This window comes from Entelurus aequoreus, linkage group LG05 (assembly GCF_033978785.1).
Source record: "Entelurus aequoreus isolate RoL-2023_Sb linkage group LG05, RoL_Eaeq_v1.1, whole genome shotgun sequence".
NCBI lineage: Eukaryota > Metazoa > Chordata > Actinopteri > Syngnathiformes > Syngnathidae > Entelurus > Entelurus aequoreus.
Window position 1 is genome coordinate 840,599 of NC_084735.1, and position 20,597 is coordinate 861,195.

The 20,597-nt window shown below is 28.7% G+C and overlaps 2 protein-coding genes across 10 annotated transcripts in view; one reads left to right on the plus strand and one right to left on the minus strand.

The window, feature by feature from the left end:
- The window catches only part of LOC133649998 (tripartite motif-containing protein 3-like), a 75,111-nt gene extending 56,861 nt beyond the window's left edge, over positions 1-18,250 (plus strand). For 3 of the 8 annotated variants that reach the window (XM_062046716.1, XM_062046717.1, XM_062046720.1), the window contains 3 exons: positions 10,839-10,909; positions 14,714-14,854; positions 17,650-18,250. In XM_062046716.1, coding sequence (XP_061902700.1) covers positions 10,839-10,909; positions 14,714-14,854; positions 17,650-17,802 — 365 coding nt within the window. In that variant the 3' untranslated portion in view covers positions 17,803-18,250. The remainder of the gene's footprint in view (positions 1-10,838; positions 10,910-14,713; positions 14,855-17,649) is intronic. The other 5 variants (XM_062046718.1, XM_062046719.1, XM_062046721.1 and 2 more) reach the window with 4 other exon arrangements.
- A 1,728-nt stretch (positions 18,251-19,978) lies between these two features.
- LOC133650000 (zinc-binding protein A33-like) overlaps positions 19,979-20,597 on the minus strand; it is a 40,902-nt gene continuing 40,283 nt past the window's right edge. Inside the window, exon 9 of one of the 2 annotated variants that reach the window (XM_062046727.1) lies at positions 19,979-20,177. The gene's annotated coding sequence lies outside the window, so the exon portion shown is untranslated. Of the gene's footprint in view, positions 20,181-20,597 lie in introns of both variants that reach the window. The other variant, XM_062046726.1, reaches the window with a different exon arrangement.

Genomic DNA, 20,597 nt, shown 5'->3' on the forward strand with positions numbered 1-20,597 from the left:
CAAAAGTTCATTTGAGAAGGATAAAGTTTGATGAATAAAAATAATTTTATTTTTGTAATGGGTGTAATTAAATAATTTTACAAGAGACAATAGTTAGAAAGGTGCAGGTTTAAATATTAATATTTTGCAAAAAAAAAAAATTAGTAAAATCGGACATAAAAGGAGGATAAAGTTTGATGAATAAAAAGAAGAATTTTTTTTAGTAATAAGTTGTAATTAAATAATTTTACAAGACACATAATAGTTAGAAAGATGCAAGTTTTAATATTATAATGTAATATTTTGCAAGAAAAATGGAGTAAAATTGGAAACAAAAGTTCATTTGAGAAGGATAAAGTTTGATGAATAAAAATAATTTTATTTTTGTAATGGGTGTAATTAAATAATTTTACAAGAGACAATAGTTAGAAAGGTGCAGATTTAAATATTAAGATTTTGCAAAAATTTTTTTTTAGTAAAATCGGACAAAAAGGAGGATAAAGTTTGATGAATAAAAAGAAGAATTTATTTTTGTAATGGGTATAACTAAATAATTTTACAAGACACATAATAGTTAGAAAGATGCAAGTTTTAATATTAAAATGTAATATTTTGCAAGGAAAATTGAGTCAAATGGGAAATATAAGTTCATTCGAGAAGGATAAAGTTTGATGAATAAAAAGAAGAATTTTATTTTAGTAATAAGTTGTAATTAAATAATTTTACAAGACACATAATAGTTAGAAAGATGCAAGTTTTAATATTATAATGTAATATTTTGCAAGAAAAATTTAGTAAAATTGGAAACAAAAGTTCATTTGAGAAGGATAAAGTTTGATGAATAAAAATAATTTTATTTTTGTAATAAGTTGTAATTAAATAATTTTACAAGACACATAATAGTTAGAAAGATGCAAGTTTTAATATTAAAATGTAATATTTTGCAAGGAAAATTTAGTCAAATGGGAAATATAAGTTCATTCGAGAAGGATAAAGTTTGATGAATAAAAAGAAGAATTTTATTTTAGTAATAAGTTGTAATTAAATAATTTTACAAGACACATAATAGTTAGAAAGATGCAAGTTTTAATATTATGTAATATTTTGCAAGAAAAATGGAGTAAAATTGGAAACAAAAGTTCATTTGAGAAGGATAAAGTTTGATGAATAAAAATAATTTTATTTTTGTAATCGGTGTAATTAAATAATTTTACAAGAGACAATAGTTAGAAAGGTGCAGGTTTAAATATTAAGATTTTGCACAAAATTTTTTTTAGTAAAATCAGACATAAAAGGAGGATAAAGTTTGATGAATAAAAAGAAGAATTTATTTTTGTAATGGGTATAACTAAATAATTTTGCAAGACACATAATAGTTAGAAAGATGCAAGTTTTAATATTAAAATGTAATATTTTGCAAGGAAAATTGAGTCAAATGGGAAATATAAGTTCATTCGAGAAGGATAAAGTTTGATGAATAAAAAGAAGAATTTTATTTTAGTAATAAGTTGTAATTAAATAATTTTACAAGACACATAATAGTTAGAAAGATGCAAGTTTTAATATTATAATGTAATATTTGGCAAGAAAATTGGAGTAAAATTGGAAACAAAAGTTCATTTGAGAAGGATAAAGTTTGATGAATAAAAATAATTGTATTTTTGTAATGGGTGTAATTAAATAATTTTACAAGAGACAATAGTTAGAAAGGTGCAGGTTTAAATATTAAGATTTTGCAAAAAAAATAATTAGTAAAATCGGACATGAAAGGAGGATAAAGTTTGATGAATAAAAAGAATTTATTTTTGTAATGGGTATAACTAAATAATTTTACAAGACACATAATAGTTAGAAAGATGCAAGTTTTAATATTAAAATGCTAATATTTTGCAAGGAAAATTGAGTCAAATGGGAAATATAAGTTAATTCGAGAAGGATAAAGTTTGATGAATAAAAAGAAGAATTTTATTTTAGTGATAAGTTGTAATTAAATAATTTTACAAGACACATAATAGTTAGAAAGATGCAAGTTTTAATATTATAATGTAATATTTTGCAAGAAAAATTTAGTAAAATTGGAAACAAAAGTTCATTTGAGAAGGATAAAGTTTGATGAATAAAAATAAATTTATTTTTGTAATGGGTGTAATTAAATAATTTTACAAGAGACAATAGTTAGAAAGGTGCAGGTTTAAATATTAAGATTTTGCAAAAAAAAAAAATTAGTAAAATCGGACATAAAAGGAAGATAAAGTTTGATGAATAAAAAGAAGAATTTATTTTTGTAATGGGTATAACTAAATAATTTTACAAGACACATAATAGTTAGAAAGATGCAAGTTTTAATATTAAAATGTAATATTTTGCAAGGAAAATTGAGTCAAATGGGAAATATAAGTTCATTCGAGAAGGATAAAGTTTGATGAATAAAAAGAAGAATTTTATTTTAGTAATAAGTTGTAATTAAATAATTTTACACGACACATAATAGTTAGAAAGATGCAAGTTTTAATATTATAATGTAATATTTGGCAAGCAAAATGGAGTAAAATTGGAAACAAAAGTTCATTTGAGAAGGATAAAGTTTGATGAATAAAAATAATTTTATTTTTGTAATGGGTGTAATTAAATAATTTTACAAGAGACAATAGTTAGAAAGGTGCAGGTTTAAATATTAAGATTTTGAAAAAAAAATAATTAGTAAAATCGGACATAAAAGGAGGATAAAGTTTGATGAATAAAAACAAGAATTTATTTTAGTAATAAGTTGTAATTAAATAATTTTACAAGACACATAATAGTTAGAAAGATGCAAATTTTAATATTAAAATGCTAATATTTTGCAAGGAAAATTGAGTCAAATGGGAAATATAAGTTCATTCGAGAAGGATAAAGTTTGATGAATAAAAAGAAGAATTTTATTTTAGTAATAAGTTGTAATTAAATAATTTTACAAGACACATAATAGTTAGAAAGATGCAAGTTTTAATATTATAATGTAATATTTGGCAAGAAAAATGGAGTAAAATTGGAAACAAAAGTTCATTTGAGAAGGATAAAGTTTGATGAATAAAAATAATTTTATTTTTGTAATGAGCGTAATTAAATAGTTTTACAAAAGACAATAGTTAGAAAGGTGCAGGTTTTGATATTAAGATGTATTATTTTGCAAAAAAAATGGAGTAAAATTGGAAATAAAAGTTCATTTGAGAAGGATAAAGTTTGATGAATAAAAATAATTTTATTTTTGCAATAGGTGTAATTAAATAATTTTACAAGAGACATAATAGTTAGAAAGATGCAGGTTTAAATATTAAGATTGAATATTTTGCAAAAAAATACATTTAGTAAAATGGGAAATAAAAGTTAATTTGAGAAGGATAAAGTTTGATGAATAAAAATAATTTTATTTTTGTAATAGGTGTAACTAAATCATTTTACAAGAGACATAATAGTTAGAAAGATGCAGGTTTTAATAAGATTTTATATTTTGCAAAAAAATGGAGTAAAATCGGAAATAAGAGTTCATTTAAGAAGGATAAAGTTTGATGAATAAAAATATTTTTATTTTTGTACTAGGCATAATTAAATTATTTTACAAGAGACATAATAGTTAGAAAAATGCAGGTTTTAATATTAAGATTTAATATTCTGGGAAAAAAAATTGAGTAAAATCGGAAATAAAAGTTCATTTGAGAAGGATAAAGTTTGATGAATACAATTTTTGTAATAGGTGTAATTAAATAATTTTAAAAAATACATAAAAGGTCATTCTGGTAGAATAAAGTTCAAATTTAATGAGGAAAAATGTTCAAATACATTAAATGAAATCATTTTATAAGAAAAGTTGTAATACTTATTTATAGTTTAGATAAATCAAGTTGAAAATGTAATCCCTTGATTGCTAATTCCATGCCAGACGGACGGGATGGGTATTGATCACATTTGAACCGATACTGTACCGATTATTCATTGTTTTTTATTGTAACATTTAAAAATGAGCTGATTATGATAACTGCTGTCTTGTTTTGTTATCACATTTCTGAGTTTGACTTGCAAGTAATACAATAAGTTGCAATTACAGTTGCAAGTCCAGGCGTCAGTTGGCAGTGGTGTATAGTTTGCAGTATGGGGTGTTGTGGTTTTTGTTGCGCCCTAAAAAGTGTTGATGCTGTAAGTATCGTACTTATTACGCGCCAGCGGTTTGATTGTAACGTGCATCTTAGTTTTCATTAACAGTTTTGGAGGTGCTGAAATCGCCATGTAAATTCACTAATGCTAATCATAGCATGTCAATTGCAAAGCCAACGCATATTAGCATCAAGCTAGCACATTTTTGGAAAATTGGAGCATTACTTTACTTACGATGAAGTGTTTGTCTCGTTTGCTTTGTTGGTATTAGAAATTGCAACATTATTTCCATAGAGCAGCGGTGTCTTTCAATTTGACCCGCTAGACGTCATGAAGTGTTTTGAAATTAATTTGAAAGATCTGACAATCCGATCGCTGCAAAATTGTTACCATGATAACATGGTAACAATTTTACAGTAAATCGTAAATTGTTTATTAAAATTGTTTTTAATAAACAATACTGTCTTTCACAAAACATGTAGAGGAAAGAAAACTAAAGCAAATACAAATAGAATATAAAAAAAGTAATAATACAAAAAAATAGGATAAGATACAAAATTCAAACAGACAAAAAAATGGCTAATCTAATTCACTTTAAATGTCTGCAATAACGAAATCAATTTAAGGGCTTTTTAAAAAAAAAATCATTTTCCAAGATTTCATTTCAATGAAATTATTAAGCCAATTAGAAAATGTAGCTTTTACTTTCATGAATCGACATTTATGTAGTAAGAAAATTGGCTTGGCGCATAATAATGTTGAGAAACATTAGCTAGCTAGCTAATAGTCATGCTTTTTTAATTGTTTTTAATTTTTATTTATTAATTTTATTTATTTTTTTGTTTGGTTTTTGTTTTTATTTTTATTTATTTTTCTTGCTAATAGTCATGCTACATGTTCTAGAACATTCTCCATGACGGCGTTCCTCTCGGCCAATCAGAGCATTCTATTAGCTAGCTAGCTATTTATTTTTTTGTTTATTTTGTTTGTTTTTAATAAACAATACTGTCTTTCACAAAACATGTAGAGGAAAGAAAACTAAAGCAAATACAAATAGAATATAAAATGATAATAAATAATAATAATACAAAAATAGGATAAGAGACAAAATTCAAACAGACAAAGAAAAGCTAATCTAATTCACTTTAAATTTCTGCAATAACGAAATCAATTTAAGGGTTTTTGTATTTTTCATAATTTTCCAAGATTTAATTTAATTAAATGATTAAGCCAACTAGAAAATGTAGCTTTTACTTTCATGAATCGACATTTATGTAGTAAAAAATTCGGCTTGGCGCATAATAATGTTGACAAACAATAACTAGCTAGCTAATAGTCATGTTTTTTTTTTAATTTAATTTTATTTATTTATTTTAAAATATTTTAAATATTTTTTTATTGTTATTTATTTATTTAATTTAATTTAATTTATTTATTTTGTTTTTTTTGCTAATAGTCATGCTACATGTTCTAGAACATTCTCCATGACGGCGCTCCTCTCGGCCAATCAGAGCATTCTATTAGCTAGCTTTTTTTTTGTTTTGTTTTGTTTTGTTTGTTTTTAATAAACAATGTTGTCTTTCACAAAACATGTAGAGGAAAGAAAACTAAAGCAAATACAAATAGAATATAAAAATAATAATAAATAATAATAATTAAAAAAATAGGATAAGATACAAAATTCCAACAGAAAAAAAAGGCTAATCTAATTCACTGTAAATGTCTGTAATAACGAAATGAATTTAAGGGCTTTTGTATTTTTAATCATTTTCCAAGATTTGATTTCAATTAAATTATTAAGCCAATTAGGAAAATGTAGCTTTTACTTTCATGAATCGACATTTATGTAGTAAAAAAATTGGCTTGGTGCATAATAATGTTGAGAAACATTAGCTAGCTAGCTAATAGTCATGCTTTTTTAATTGTTTAAAAAAAAAGTTTTATTATTATTTCTTTTTGCTAATAGTCATGCTACATGTTCTAGAACATTCTCCATGACGGCGCTCCTCTCGGCCAATCAGAGCGTTCTATTAGCTAGCTATTTTTTTTTTTTTTTTTAATAAACAATGTTGTCTTTCACAAAACATGTAGAGGAAAGAAAACTGAAGCAAATACAAATAGAATATAAAAATAATAATAAATAATAATAAAAAAATAGGATAAGATACAAAATTCAAACAGACAAAAAAAAGGCTAATCTAATTCACTTTAAATTTCTTCGATAACGAAATCAATTTAAGGGCTTTTGTATTTTTAATCATTTTCCAAGATATGATTTAATTAAATTATTAAGCCAATTAGAAAATGTAGCTTTTACTTTCATGAATCGACATTTATGTAGTAAAAAAAATTGGCTTGGCGCATAATAATGTTGACAAACAATAGCTAGCTAGCTAATAGTCATGCTTTTTTTATTTTTTTTATTTTATTATTACTTTTATTTATTTATATATATTTTTTTGCTAATAGTCATGCTACATGTTCTAGAACATTCTCCATGACGGCGTTCCTCTCGGCCAATCAGAGCGTTCTATTAGCTAGCTATTTTTTGTTTTTGTTTTGTTTTGTTTGTTTTTAATAAACGATGTTGTCTTTCACAAAACATGTAGGGGAAAGAAAACACAAATAGAATATAAAAATAATAATAAATAATAATAATTGAAAAAATAGGATAAGATACAAAATTCCAACAGACAAAAAAGGCTAATCTAATTCACTGTAAATGTCTGTAATAACGAAATCAATTTAAGGGCTTTTGTATTTTTAATCATTTTCCAAGATTTGATTTCAATTAAATTATTAAGCCAATTAGGAAAATGTAGCTTTTACTTTCATGAATCGACATTTATGTAGTAAAAAAATTGGCTTGGTGCATAATAATGTTGAGAAACATTAGCTAGCTAGCTAATAGTCATGCTTTTTTAATTGTTTAAAAAAAAAAGTTTTATTATTATTTATTTATTTATTTATTTTTGCTAATAGTCATGCTACATGTTCTAGAACATTCTCCATGACGGCGCTCCTCTCGGCCAATCAGAGCGTTCTATTAGCTAGCTATTTTTTATTTTATTTTTATTTTTTTTAATAAACAATGTTGTCTTTCACAAAACATGTAGAGGAAAGAAAACTGAAGCAAATACAAATAGAATATAAAAATAATAATAAATAATAATAAAAAAATAGGATAAGATACAAAATTCAAACAGACAAAAAAAAGGCTAATCTAATTCACTTTAAATTTCTTCAATAACGAAATCAATTTAAGGGCTTTTGTATTTTTAATCATTTTCCAAGATTTGATTTAATTAAATTATTAAGCCAATTAGAAAATGTAGCTTTTACTTTCATGAATCGACATTTATGTAGTAAAAAAAATTGGCTTGGCGCATAATAATGTTGACAAACAATAGCTAGCTAGCTAATAGTCATGCTTTTTTAATTTTTTTATTTTATTATTATTTTTATTTATTTATATATATATTTTTGTTAATAGTCATGCTACATGTTCTAGAACATTCTCCATGACGGCGTTCCTCTCGGCCAATCAGAGCGTTCTATTAGCTAGCTATTTTTTGTTTTTGTTTTGTTTTGTTTGTTTTTAATAAACGATGTTGTCTTTCACAAAACATGTAGAGGAAAGAAAACTGAAGCAAATACAAATATAATATAAAAATAATAATAAATAATAATAATTAAAAAATAGGATAAGATACAAAATTCAAACAGACAAAAAAAATGCTTATCTAATTCACTTTAAATTTCTGCAATAACGAAATCAATTTAAGGGTTTTTGTATTTTTAACCATTTTCCAAGATTTAATTTAATTAAATTATTAAGCCAACTAGAAAATGTAGCTTTTACTTTCATGAATCGACATTTATGTAGTAAAAAAAATTGGCTTGGCGCATAATAATGTTGACAAACAATAGCTAGCTAGCTAATAGTCATGCTTTTTTTATTTTATTATTATTTTTATTTATTTTTTTAATTTTTTTTGCTAATAGTCATGCTACATGTTCTAGAACATTCTCCATGATGGCGTTCCTCTCGGCCAATCAGAGCGTTCTATTAGCTAGCTAGCTATTTTTTTTTGTTTTGTTTTGTTTGTTTTTAATAAACAATACTGTCTTTCACAAAACATGTAGAGGAAAGAAAACTAAAGCAAATACAAATAGAATATAAAAATAATAATAAATAATAATAATTAAAAAAATAGGATAAGATACAAAATTCAAACAGACAAAAAAATGGCTAATCCTATTTTCTTTAAATTTCTGCAATAACGAAATCAATTTAAGGGCTTTTGTATTTTTAATCATTTTCCAAGATTTGATTTAATTAAATTATTAAGCCAATTAGAAAATATAGCTTTTACTTTCATGAATCGACATTTATGTAGTAAAAAAAATTGGCTTGGCGCATAATAATGTTGACAAACAATAGCTAGCTAGCTAATAGTCATGCTTTTTTTATTTTATTATTATTTTTATTTATTTATATATATTTTTTTGCTAATAGTCATGCTACATGTTCTAGAACATTCTCCATGACGGCGTTCCTCTCGGCCAATCAGAGCGTTCTATTAGCTAGCTATTTTTTGTTTTTGTTTTGTTTTGTTTGTTTTTAATAAACGATGTTGTCTTTCACAAAACATGTAGAGGAAAGAAAACTGAAGCAAATACAAATATAATATAAAAATAATAATAAATAATAATAATTAAAAAATAGGATAAGATACAAAATTCAAACAGACAAAAAAAATGCTTATCTAATTCACTTTAAATTTCTGCAATAACGAAATCAATTTAAGGGTTTTTGTATTTTTAACCATTTTCCAAGATTTAATTTAATTAAATTATTAAGCCAACTAGAAAATGTAGCTTTTACTTTCATGAATCGACATTTATGTAGTAAAAAAAATTGGCTTGGCGCATAATAATGTTGACAAACAATAGCTAGCTAGCTAATAGTCATGCTTTTTTTATTTTATTATTATTTTTATTTATTTTTTTATTTTTTTTTGCTAATAGTCATGCTACATGTTCTAGAACATTCTCCATGATGGCGTTCCTCTCGGCCAATCAGAGCGTTCTATTAGCTAGCTAGCTATTTTTTTTTGTTTTGTTTTGTTTGTTTTTAATAAACAATACTGTCTTTCACAAAACATGTAGAGGAAAGAAAACTAAAGCAAATACAAATAGAATATAAAAATAATAATAAATAATAATAATTAAAAAAATAGGATAAGATACAAAATTCAAACAGACAAAAAAATGGCTAATCCTATTTTCTTTAAATTTCTGCAATAACGAAATCAATTTAAGGGCTTTTGTATTTTTAATCATTTTCCAAGATTTGATTTAATTAAATTATTAAGCCAATTAGAAAATATAGCTTTTACTTTCATGAATCGACATTTATGTAGTAAAAAAAATTGGCTTGGCGCATAATAATGTTGACAAACAATAGCTAGCTAGCTAATAGTCATGCTTTTTTTATTTTATTATTATTTTTTTTTATTTATATATATTTTTTTGCTAATAGTCATGCTACATGTTCTAGAACATTCTCCATGACGGCGTTCCTCTCGGCCAATCAGAGCGTTCTATTAGCTAGCTAGCTATTTTTTTTTGTTTGTTTTTAATAAACAATACTGTCTTTCACAAAACATGTAGAGGAAAGAAAACTAAAGCAAATAGAAATAGAATATAAAAATAATAATAAATAATAATAATTAAAAAAATAGGATAAGATACAAAATTCAAACAGACAAAAAAATGGCTAATCCAATTCACTTTAAATTTCTGCAATAACGAAATCAACTTAAGGGTTTTTGTATTTTTAACCATTTTCCAAGATTTAATTAAATTAAATTATTAAGCCAATTAGAAAATGTAGCTTTTACTTTCATGAATCGACATTTATGTAGTAAACAATTTGGCTTGGCGCATAATAATGTTGACAAACAATAACTAGCTAGCTAATAGTCATGCTTTTTTAAAAATGTTTTACTCTTTTATTGTTATTTTTGATAATTTTTTATTTTTGTTAATTTTTTATTTATTTTTTTATTTTATTTTTTTTGCTAATAGTCATGCTACATGTTCTAGAACATTCTCCATGACTGCGCTCCTCTCGGCCAATAGCTAGCTATTTTGGTTTTGTTTTGTATTGTTTGTTTTTAATAAACAATACTGTCTTTCAAAAAACATGTAGAGGAAAGTAAACAAAAGCAAATACAAATGGAATATAAAAATAATAATAAATAATAATAATAATAATACAAAAACAGGATAAGATACAAAATTCAAACAGACCAAAAAATGGCTACTCTAATTCACTTTAAATTTCTGCAATAACGAAATCAGTTTAAGGGCTTTTGTATTTTTCATCATGTTCCAAGATTTAATTTAATTAAATTATTAGAAAATGTAGGTCTTACTTTCATGAAACGACATTTATGTAGTAAAAAAAATTGGCTTGGCGCATAATAATGTTGACAAACAATAGCTAGCGAGCTAATAGAATGTTCTAGAACATTCTCCATGACGGCGCTCCTCTCAGCCAATCAGAGCGCTCCTTTAGCGAGCTAGCCAATAATCATGCTACATGTTCTAGAACATTCTCCATAAACAGCATTCCTCTCAGCCAATCAGAGCGCTCTGTTTTCTAATTGTCACGCTACGTGTTCTAGAACATTCTACTGTCTCTCACGTTCTGCACTCAGGTCCGCACTTTGTCGCCGTCAACAACAAGAACGAGATCATAGTGACGGACTTCCACAACCACTCGGTGAAGGTAAGGACGAATACTTTTTAACTAAATCAGCCGTTTTAGACGCCTTTCTATTTATTTACTGTGAGACAAGTTTGCTAAAAAAAAAAAAGTATCGAAGCGGCCGAGACCGTGTACGACAAATACATGTTCTAGAATATTCTCCATTATATCGCTTTATCATTGTCCTCATAAACCTCGCTATTGTGCACCAAACATGTGTCCATTTCTGTCTTTTTCGTGAAATAAACATACATTTAACATAAACATGCTAGCATTCAGGCTAATAAACATGCTAGCATTCAGGCTAATATACATGCTAGCATCCAGGCCATAATATAAACATAGACATCTTATAAGGGTACGCAGCATGGAGCGCTACTGCCTACTGGCGCTGACGAGACGCGGGGCCGCCATCTTGGAGTGGTGATCTGCTCCACTCAGTGCAATTCATTTGGCAGGAGCAATGAACTCTCAGCGCATTTAATTCATTTTACCTCACTGAATACCACTGATTTTCACACGCTTTTTTTTGGTCATACCTGTAGCTATGATAAAGGACACATGTTTTATTATTCATAGTTTGCTTAACAGTAATAGAATATTCTTATATGCTATAAGTGACCAGACGTCCGAGATCAAAACTGGGAATATAATCCCACAGAATGGGGAACAAAAACGGTCAGCTATTTTTAAATTGAAGAAACAATATGATTAGGTTATATATGTGTACAGCTCCACTAATGGACATTGAAGTGTTGCTTTCAAAGGCAAAATTAAAGTATTGCTAGAAACATAATTTTATATGGGACTTTATTGTATTATATGTATAGTACATGTTCCAAAAAGAAAAAAGCATAAAACACCACCAGAATGAGAGATATTACAAGTCAAAGTGATGAAACTTAGTGTTACGCTCATGACTTGGTGTAACTAAACATTACCTTATAAGATGAAGGCCATTGCATTTTATTGATATTTAAAATGTATTCAATGTTTATAAATGAATATTTAAATATACTAAATGTAAAAAAGGGAATAAATATTCAAAATAAGATCATTAAATGAAATCTAGTTTGGTTACGCCATCATGAGCGCAACCCAAGGTTGTAAAAGTTTCAACTACAATTCTAAATAAGATGTCAAAAGCAAACTGAAATCAAACACACACAGCTTAAAGATTGATCAATGCCTATTTAAATTTAGTAATACATAAATATGATGATTTATCAAAATATAAAAGAAATATACCTGAACAGAAGCTCATGATGGTTACACCAAAAAGTAACGCCATGAATCGCGTTTTTCCAAGTTTTTGGGGCATTTTTATGCTATTTCCAAGCATCTCCTTTTTATTATCGTTGATTTTAAATTGTCAAACTAATGCATTTTATATATGCATGCCCTAGTAAACAAAAAAAAGTCATATTTATTTTGATTGGTACAGTTTGAAGTACATTTGTGCAGGTGGGTGCGAATGTAGCCATTACCAGAGCTGTACACATACCTGTATACATGCCTATATCCTACATAAACAATGTATGAATACATTAGATATCTATATATCTAGGGATGTCCAATAATGGCTTTTTTGCCGATATTCCGATATTGTCCAACTCTCAATTACCGATACCGATATATATATATATATATACAGTCGTGGAATTAAGACATTATTATGCCTAATTTGGACAACCAGGTATGGTGAAGATAAGGTACTTTTTTTTTTTTAAATTAATAAAATAAGATAAATCAATTAAAAACATTTTTTTGAATAAAAAAAGAAACTAGTAATTAATGAAAATGAGTAAAATTAATGTAAAAGGTTAGTACTATTATTGGAGCAGCAGCACGCACAATCATGTGTGCTTACGGACTGTATCCCTTGCAGACTGTATTGATATATAATGTAGGAAGCAGAATATTAATAACAGAAAGAAACAACCCTTTTGTGTGAATGAGTGTAAATGGGGGAGGGAGGTTTTTTGGGTTGGTGCACTAATTGTAAGTGTATCTTGTGTTTTTTATGTCGATTTAATAAATAAATAAATAAAATTAAATACAAATTTTAAAAAACGATACCGATAATTTCCGATATTACATTTTAAAGCATTTATCGGCCGTTAATATCGGACATCTCTATATATATCTTAGGGACCTATAGACTGTATCGCTGTTGCTGCAGTAGCAGCAGAGTTTATTCTGTCTTGACACTTTGTATTGATATTTTCTATTACATTCTTCCCTTAAATGATAATGTTTACGGTGATTGTTTTATATGTATTTTTTATGTATGTTGCTTTGGATAAAAGCGTCTGCCAAATACTTCAACATAAACATATACGAACACCTGAAAGTCTTTATATCAAATACTTCAACATAAACATATATGAACACCTGAAAGTCTTTATATCAAATACTTCAACATAAACATATATGAACACCTGAAAGTCTTTATATCAAATACTTCAACATAAACATATATGAACACCTGAAAGTCTTTATATCAAATACTTCAACATAAACATATATGAACACTTGAAAGTCTTTATATCAAATACTTCAACATAAACATATATGAACACCTGAAAGTCTTTATATCAAATACTTCAACATAAACATATATGAACACCTGAAAGTCTTTATATCAAATACTTCAACATAAACATATATAAACACCTGAAAGTCTTTATATCAAATACTTCAACATAAACATATATAAACACCTGAAAGTCTTTATATCAAATACTTCAACATAAACATATATGAACACCTGAAAGTCTTTATATCAAATACTTCAACATAAACATATATGAACACCTGAAAGTCTTTATATCAAATACTTCAACATAAACATATATGAACACCTGAAAGTCTTTATATCAAATACTTCAACATAAACATATATAAACACCTGAAAGTCTTTATATCAGCTAAAACAACCGATCTGTTTCACTGGATTCAGAATAAAACCAAATTCTGTCTTACCCAACAATGTTAGTATTTGAATATTGTTACTTGAAGACTTATTCCTGGTTACAATTATACTGTTAAGAAAGTATTGTCTTATACTTTGCCTAAAATGAGAATGCATCATAATCAGGGGCGGCTGGTGAATTTAGTTTTAGGTGGGGCTGAAAGTTTGTAAAGCAAACCCCTGTAGGGGGGTCATCCTCCCCCAGAAGAGTTCTTTGGGATTTTCTCATACAAATGAAGCATTCTGGTGCATTCTGACAAAATAGAACATTTCATAGGTTTAAATGTAATTAATTTCATTGACAAGCAATTATATTATATTCATACTCTTGTTTGCTAGCGGCGACAATTTCAGTACTATTGAAGATCTTTGCTCCTTCTCAACTCTGTGCTAATATTCTTTTCACAAAATACAACCAATAGTACGTTAATGTTAAATCTTACTTGTGAAAAGTAATCCCCTGATTCCTGTTTTCAACAGTCCGCTCATTTGAGCGGGAAAACGCTGAACACCATCTTTGTTTTCTACCTGTCAACTGTCGGTTTAGGCTGCTCGCCGGCTCCTCGTCACCACTTCAAGATGGCGGCCCAATTTCTCGCGTCACAGCAGCCAGTGCTGCGTCTACTTATAAGATGTCTATGAATATACATGCTAGCATCCAGGCTGATAAACATGCTAGCATTCAGGCTGATAAACATGCTAGCATTCAGGCTAATAAACATGCTAGCATTCGGGCTAACATGCGGGCAGGGCGAATGTCCCAGCGGTGTTGCCGTAGCATCATAGCAGCATTACCAGTGATAATAATGTCAGTAAAAATACTACAAAAATAGGTATGTTTATGTTGCAAGGTGTACAGCGCCGACGGAGAGTTCCTGTTCAAGTTCGGCTCTCACGGCGAAGGAAATGGACAATTCAACGCCCCCACGGGAGTGGCGGTGGACGCCAACGGAAACATCATCGTGGCCGACTGGGGAAACAGCAGAATACAAGTACTGTCATACTGCAATACTACCAAGTACTCTCATACTGCAATACTACCAAGTACTCTCTTACTGCAATACTACCAAGTACTCTCTTACTGCAATACTACCAAGTACTCTCATACTGCAATACTACCAAGTACTCTCATACTGCAATACTACCAAGTACTGGCATACTGCAATACTACCAAGTACTGGCATACTGCAATACTACCAAGTACTCTCATACTGCAATACTACCAAGTACTGTCATACTGCAATACTACCAAGTACTGTCATACTGCAATACTACCACTAGCTTTTTCTTTGGTTTCATATACTGCATATATTTATCAATATGATGAAGTACTGTACTTGTTAGTATATTGCTAATTGCTCACCAATCATTGTGTACACAGTGTATATCTCCTACTTTGCAGTACTTAGTGTGTACATTTCTTCCATGTACTGGGTAAACTATGCAGTATTATTACTACAGGTAGTAGTTTAGTATAGAACAGAATAGAAAGTACTTTATTGATATCTGGGGGAGATTCAGCACCACAGTTCGCTCACAATAGACAATAAACACTTAGGTATTTTTTACATGTGAATAACAAATACAGTCTATTATACAGCTTTATTCACATGTGAATAATATAAATACAGTATTATACAGCATTATTCACATGTGAATAATATAAATACAGTATACATTTACAGTACATGTACAGTCAAAAGAAAGCACACGTACAATGCAGTTCCTGGGTAAGTGAACTATTAAACTACATTTCTGTAGTTTAATAGTAATTTATTTACTTACTATATGGAATATGTTACTACATTGTAGTAGTTTATTAGTATGTACATATGTTTACATATGTTCTAGCTATTGACGAATAAACTACATTGTAGGCTTTGAATTGTACTCACATTGTTTATTAAATAAGGAACAAGTATAATTTAGCCAAAACTAGTCAAGTAATCCTTCCTTTAGCGCTGTTAATTGGTTCTGGACATGCCTGCGATTAACACATTTTTTGCAAAGTATGAATGATTAATTTTGGATATATTTTCATAGTTTGAAAAGAAAAAAAAAAGTTTTACAGCAGGAGTGTCCAAACTTTTTCCACTGGGAAAAAAAAGAAGAAAATAAATATATATATATATATGAAAAATGTTCAATGCTTTGTTTTTTCATTTTCAAAACCAATGCAATACATAGATTCTATTTAACCCTCAGTCATACAAAAATAAAAAATAAGCCATATATATATTTGTATTATATTAAAGAGCTCAATAATTCATAACAACATTGATTCAATATTATTTTTTGAACAATGACGGTTTAAAAAAATCCCACTTAAATTCCTGGGGATACAAAAGGGCCCCACTCATAGTTTAAAAAATAACTATTTTTTTAATGTTTTTTTTATTACATCCCCTTTTTGCCAAATAAAACTTTTTTGTTAGTAGTTTAATAGTATGTAGATATGTTTACATATGTTCTAGCTATTGATGAATAAACTACATTGTAGGCTTTGAATTGTACTCACATTGATTACTATAAATAAGGAACACGTATAATTTAGCAAAAATAGTAAAGTAATCCTTCCTTTAGCGCTGGCATGTCCAGAACCAATTAACAGCGATAAACACATTTTTTGCAAAGTATGAATTTTTAATTTTGGATATATTTTCATAGTTTGAGCAGAAAAAAAATGTTTTACAGTAGGAGTGTCCAAACTTTTTCCACTCACTGACAAATGAAAGCATGCAGGGGCCATTTTGATGTTTATTTTCAAAACCGTTACAATATAAAGATTATTTTTAACCCTCAGTCATAAAAAATGTTGAACAATAAGTCATATATTATTATTTTTATTATTCAATGCTAAAATCTCCAGATCAACTTATCTGTCAATATAACAAAGATTTTTTTTTTTTTTAATAGTTCATGCCCTTTTGTCAAAACCTTGGTTTTATGGTAAAAACACAAAATATGCAATATTTTACCTCAAAGTTGAATATTTGATGTGAATTAATTGAAGTTGTAAATATGTCAATAATTCATAACATTGATTTTAATTCATTATTCTTTTTTGAGCAATTTAAAACATTTTTGGAGGATACAAGAAGACCCCACTGATAAGTTTTTAAAATAAGTCATAAATATATATTGTTTTACTTTGATCAACTTCAGATCTATCTGTCAATTATAAGTTTGTATTATTTTGTGGATTTTGTTTACATGCACTTTTAGCTTGTTTTTTTTTACTGTCAAACACACACAATATGCAATATTTCCCCCAAAAGTATTGCAAAGTGGAATATTTGATTGAAGCTTTGAATTGGTCAATAATCCATAACGTTAATTTTGATTCATTATTATTTGCATAATGACAGTTTTAAAGTCAAAAACAGCCTACATAGCAGCTTTGTGTTATTAGTCAACTTTTGCACCTTTTCTTGTTACATTTCAACTGTTTGCTTTTACATCCCAGTAAACAAAGTAAAGACTTTATAAACAAGTTGTGACAACGTTCACGACACATCAGCTGCTGCAAAACATCCAATAGTTTTCTCCTTCGCTGTTTACTTTTAGTGTGGGGACAAGCGTCTCCAATATTGTCCACACCTGTCTCCATCTATTGTCCACACCTGTCTCCATCTAAACACTTTAACCGTCAGGCATGCATTATTGCATTAGATTTGAAAAAGATAAATATCAAAATGGCCTCCGTATGCTTTGAATTTGAAGTGTGGATCCTCCTTTGCACGTAGGTGAGAGTAGTGTGTAACTGAGGTGTGTGTTTGTGTGTCAGGTGTTTGACAGCACAGGTTCCTTCCTGTCTTACATCAACACTTCAGCGGACCCTCTGTACGGCCCACAAGGTCTCGCCCTCACGTCGGACGGTAACGTGGCCGTGGCCGACTCCGGCAACCACTGCTTCAAGGTGTACAGATACCTGCAGTAGCCACACCCCGCTGCAGGGTGGCGCCCTTGCACCAGCGTGTGCGTGAAGGACATCTTTTCATCCTCTCCTCTCCCTCCAGGATTTAACCTTTCTGCCTTTGCTCCTCCATCTTGCTGCGTCAGCGTTTGTCAGACTCCTCCGTCACGTTTCTGAAGTACCGCCATCTCGTACCACCTGCAGGCCAACTTGTGGAATGACATCATTTGCCAAACACAGATAAGCCCCGCCCCCTCCTGCCGGAATGTTGTCAAATATTCTATATAAGTTTAGTTTGAAAAAGTAATATATATATATATATCAATGTGAATATTTATCATTTAATTGTGATTCTTCCGGAAGTCAACAACAGCTAATGACACCAAACATGTGGGAGGAGCTTGTGTAGCCAAAACATGACCTTCTCTGCTTTAATATTAAAGTGGTAAACTCTTAAGTGGAGTTTCTTTACACAGCACACTAACTTAGGTGTTGCCATAGAAACCAAGGAACTAATTAATTGGAAAAAAATATTTTAAGGAACTATTTATTTATAAATATATATTTGCCAATGCTAACGTTTGCATGAAAAACATGTTAACTGTTAGCGTGTTAGCATTTGTTACTTACCAAGTTCTATGGCTAAGGTGTACAACTAGAAATTAGCTTTAAAAAAAAAAGGTAGCACGCTAATGTTAGCATTAAAAAGGGTATTGTGTGCCGTACCAAGTTATGTGACTAAGTGTAAAAATAGCTCAAAAAAGTTAGTGTGTTGTTAACATACTAACGTTGGCATTTTAACAACATACTAATGTTAGCATGTTAACAACATACTAACGTTAACATGTTAACGTTAACATGTTAACATACTAATGCTAGCATGTTAACATACTAATGTTAGCATGTTAACAACATACTAACATTAACATGTTAACATACTAATGTTAGCATGTTAACAACATACTAATGTTAACATACTAATGTTAACAACATACTAACATTAACATGTTAACATACTAATGTTAGCATGTTAACAACATACTAACATGTTAACATACTAATGTTAGCATGTTAACAACATACAAATGTTAGCATGTTAACAACATACTAACATTAACATGTTAACATACTAATGTTAGCATGTTAACAACATACTAACATGTTAACATACTAATGTTAGCATGTTAACAACATACACATGTTAGCATGTTAACAACATACTAACATTAACATGTTAACATACTAATGTTAGCATGTTAACAACATACTAACATGTTAACATACTAATGTTAGCATGTTAACAACATACAAATGTTAGCATGTTAACAACATACTAACATTAACATGTTAACATACTAATGTTAGCATGTTAACAACATACTAATGTTAGCATGTTAACAACATACTAATGTTAACATGTTAACTTTAGTATGTTAACATGAGTATGTTAACATGTTAACATTAGTATGTTGTTAACATGCTAACATTAGTATGTTGTTAACATGCTAACATTAGTATGTTGTTAACATGCTAACATTAGTATGTTAACATGTTAGTATGTTAACATGTTAATGTTAGTATGTTGTTAACATTAGTATGTTAACATGTTAATATGCTAACATTAGTATGTTAACATGTTAATGTTAGTATGTTGTTAACATGCTAACATTTGTATGTTGTTAACATGCTAACATTAGTATGTTAACATGTTAGTATGTTGTTAACATGCTAACATTAGTATGTTAACATGTTAATGTTAGTATGTTGTTAACATTAGTATGTTAACATGTTAACATGCTAACATTAGTATGTTGTTAACATACTAATGTTAACAACATACTAACATTAACATGTTAACATACTAATGTTAACAACATACTAATGTTAGCATGTTAACAACATACTAATGTTAGCATGTTAACATGCTAACAACATACTAACGTTAGTATGTTAGCATGTTAACATACTAACGTTAGCATGTTAACATTAGTATTAGTATGTTAACAACATACTAATGTTAGTATGTTGTTAGCATGTTAACATGCTAACATTAGTATGTTAACATGCTAACAACATACTAACGTTAGTATGTTGTTAACAACACACTAACGTTAGCATGTGTCTTTTACCAAGTTGCAAAATTAGCTAAATAAAGGAGCATTTTGACATCTTTTTAAAATATATTTATTAAATGTCACGTTGGAAAGTAGCGAGACTTCCCTGATAAAACAAACATATATTTACAAGTGTAGAGTCTGCATGGCACCAACAGCTGCTCACGTTACACAAAGCTTCACATTAAGCTCAAATGGACAAAATGAACAGTCAAATTAAAATGGTTGACAAAAGAGTAAGAAGTTCAAAGATTGTCCAGGTAAAAAGTGCAGACCAAGGTGCCCCTGCTGGTCCCGGGTGGAACAAAAAGAAGAAGAAATAGGACATCAGAACAAGAAGAAGAAATAGGACATCAGAACAAGGAAATGTTCCAGAGGAGAAAAACAAACTTGATAAGGCAAACTGCTTTCTGATTGGTAGACAAAGATTTCAGGGCGGGGCAAGTTAATTTGGTAGAAAAGCTCTCACAATATAACTAATGTGTGTCAGACATTCCAGGACTGTCTAACTACATTTACAGTACAACCTCCATTTACAAACCCCTTTTTTTGCTAACTTTGATTTGAACAAACTATCATCGAGCCCACTCTCTTTGCCTCCGGTCTCTTCTTGCATGCCACAAACTATCATCGAGCCCACTCTCTTTGCCTCCGGTCTCTTCTTGCATGCCACAAACTATCATCGAGCCCACTCTCTTTGCCTCC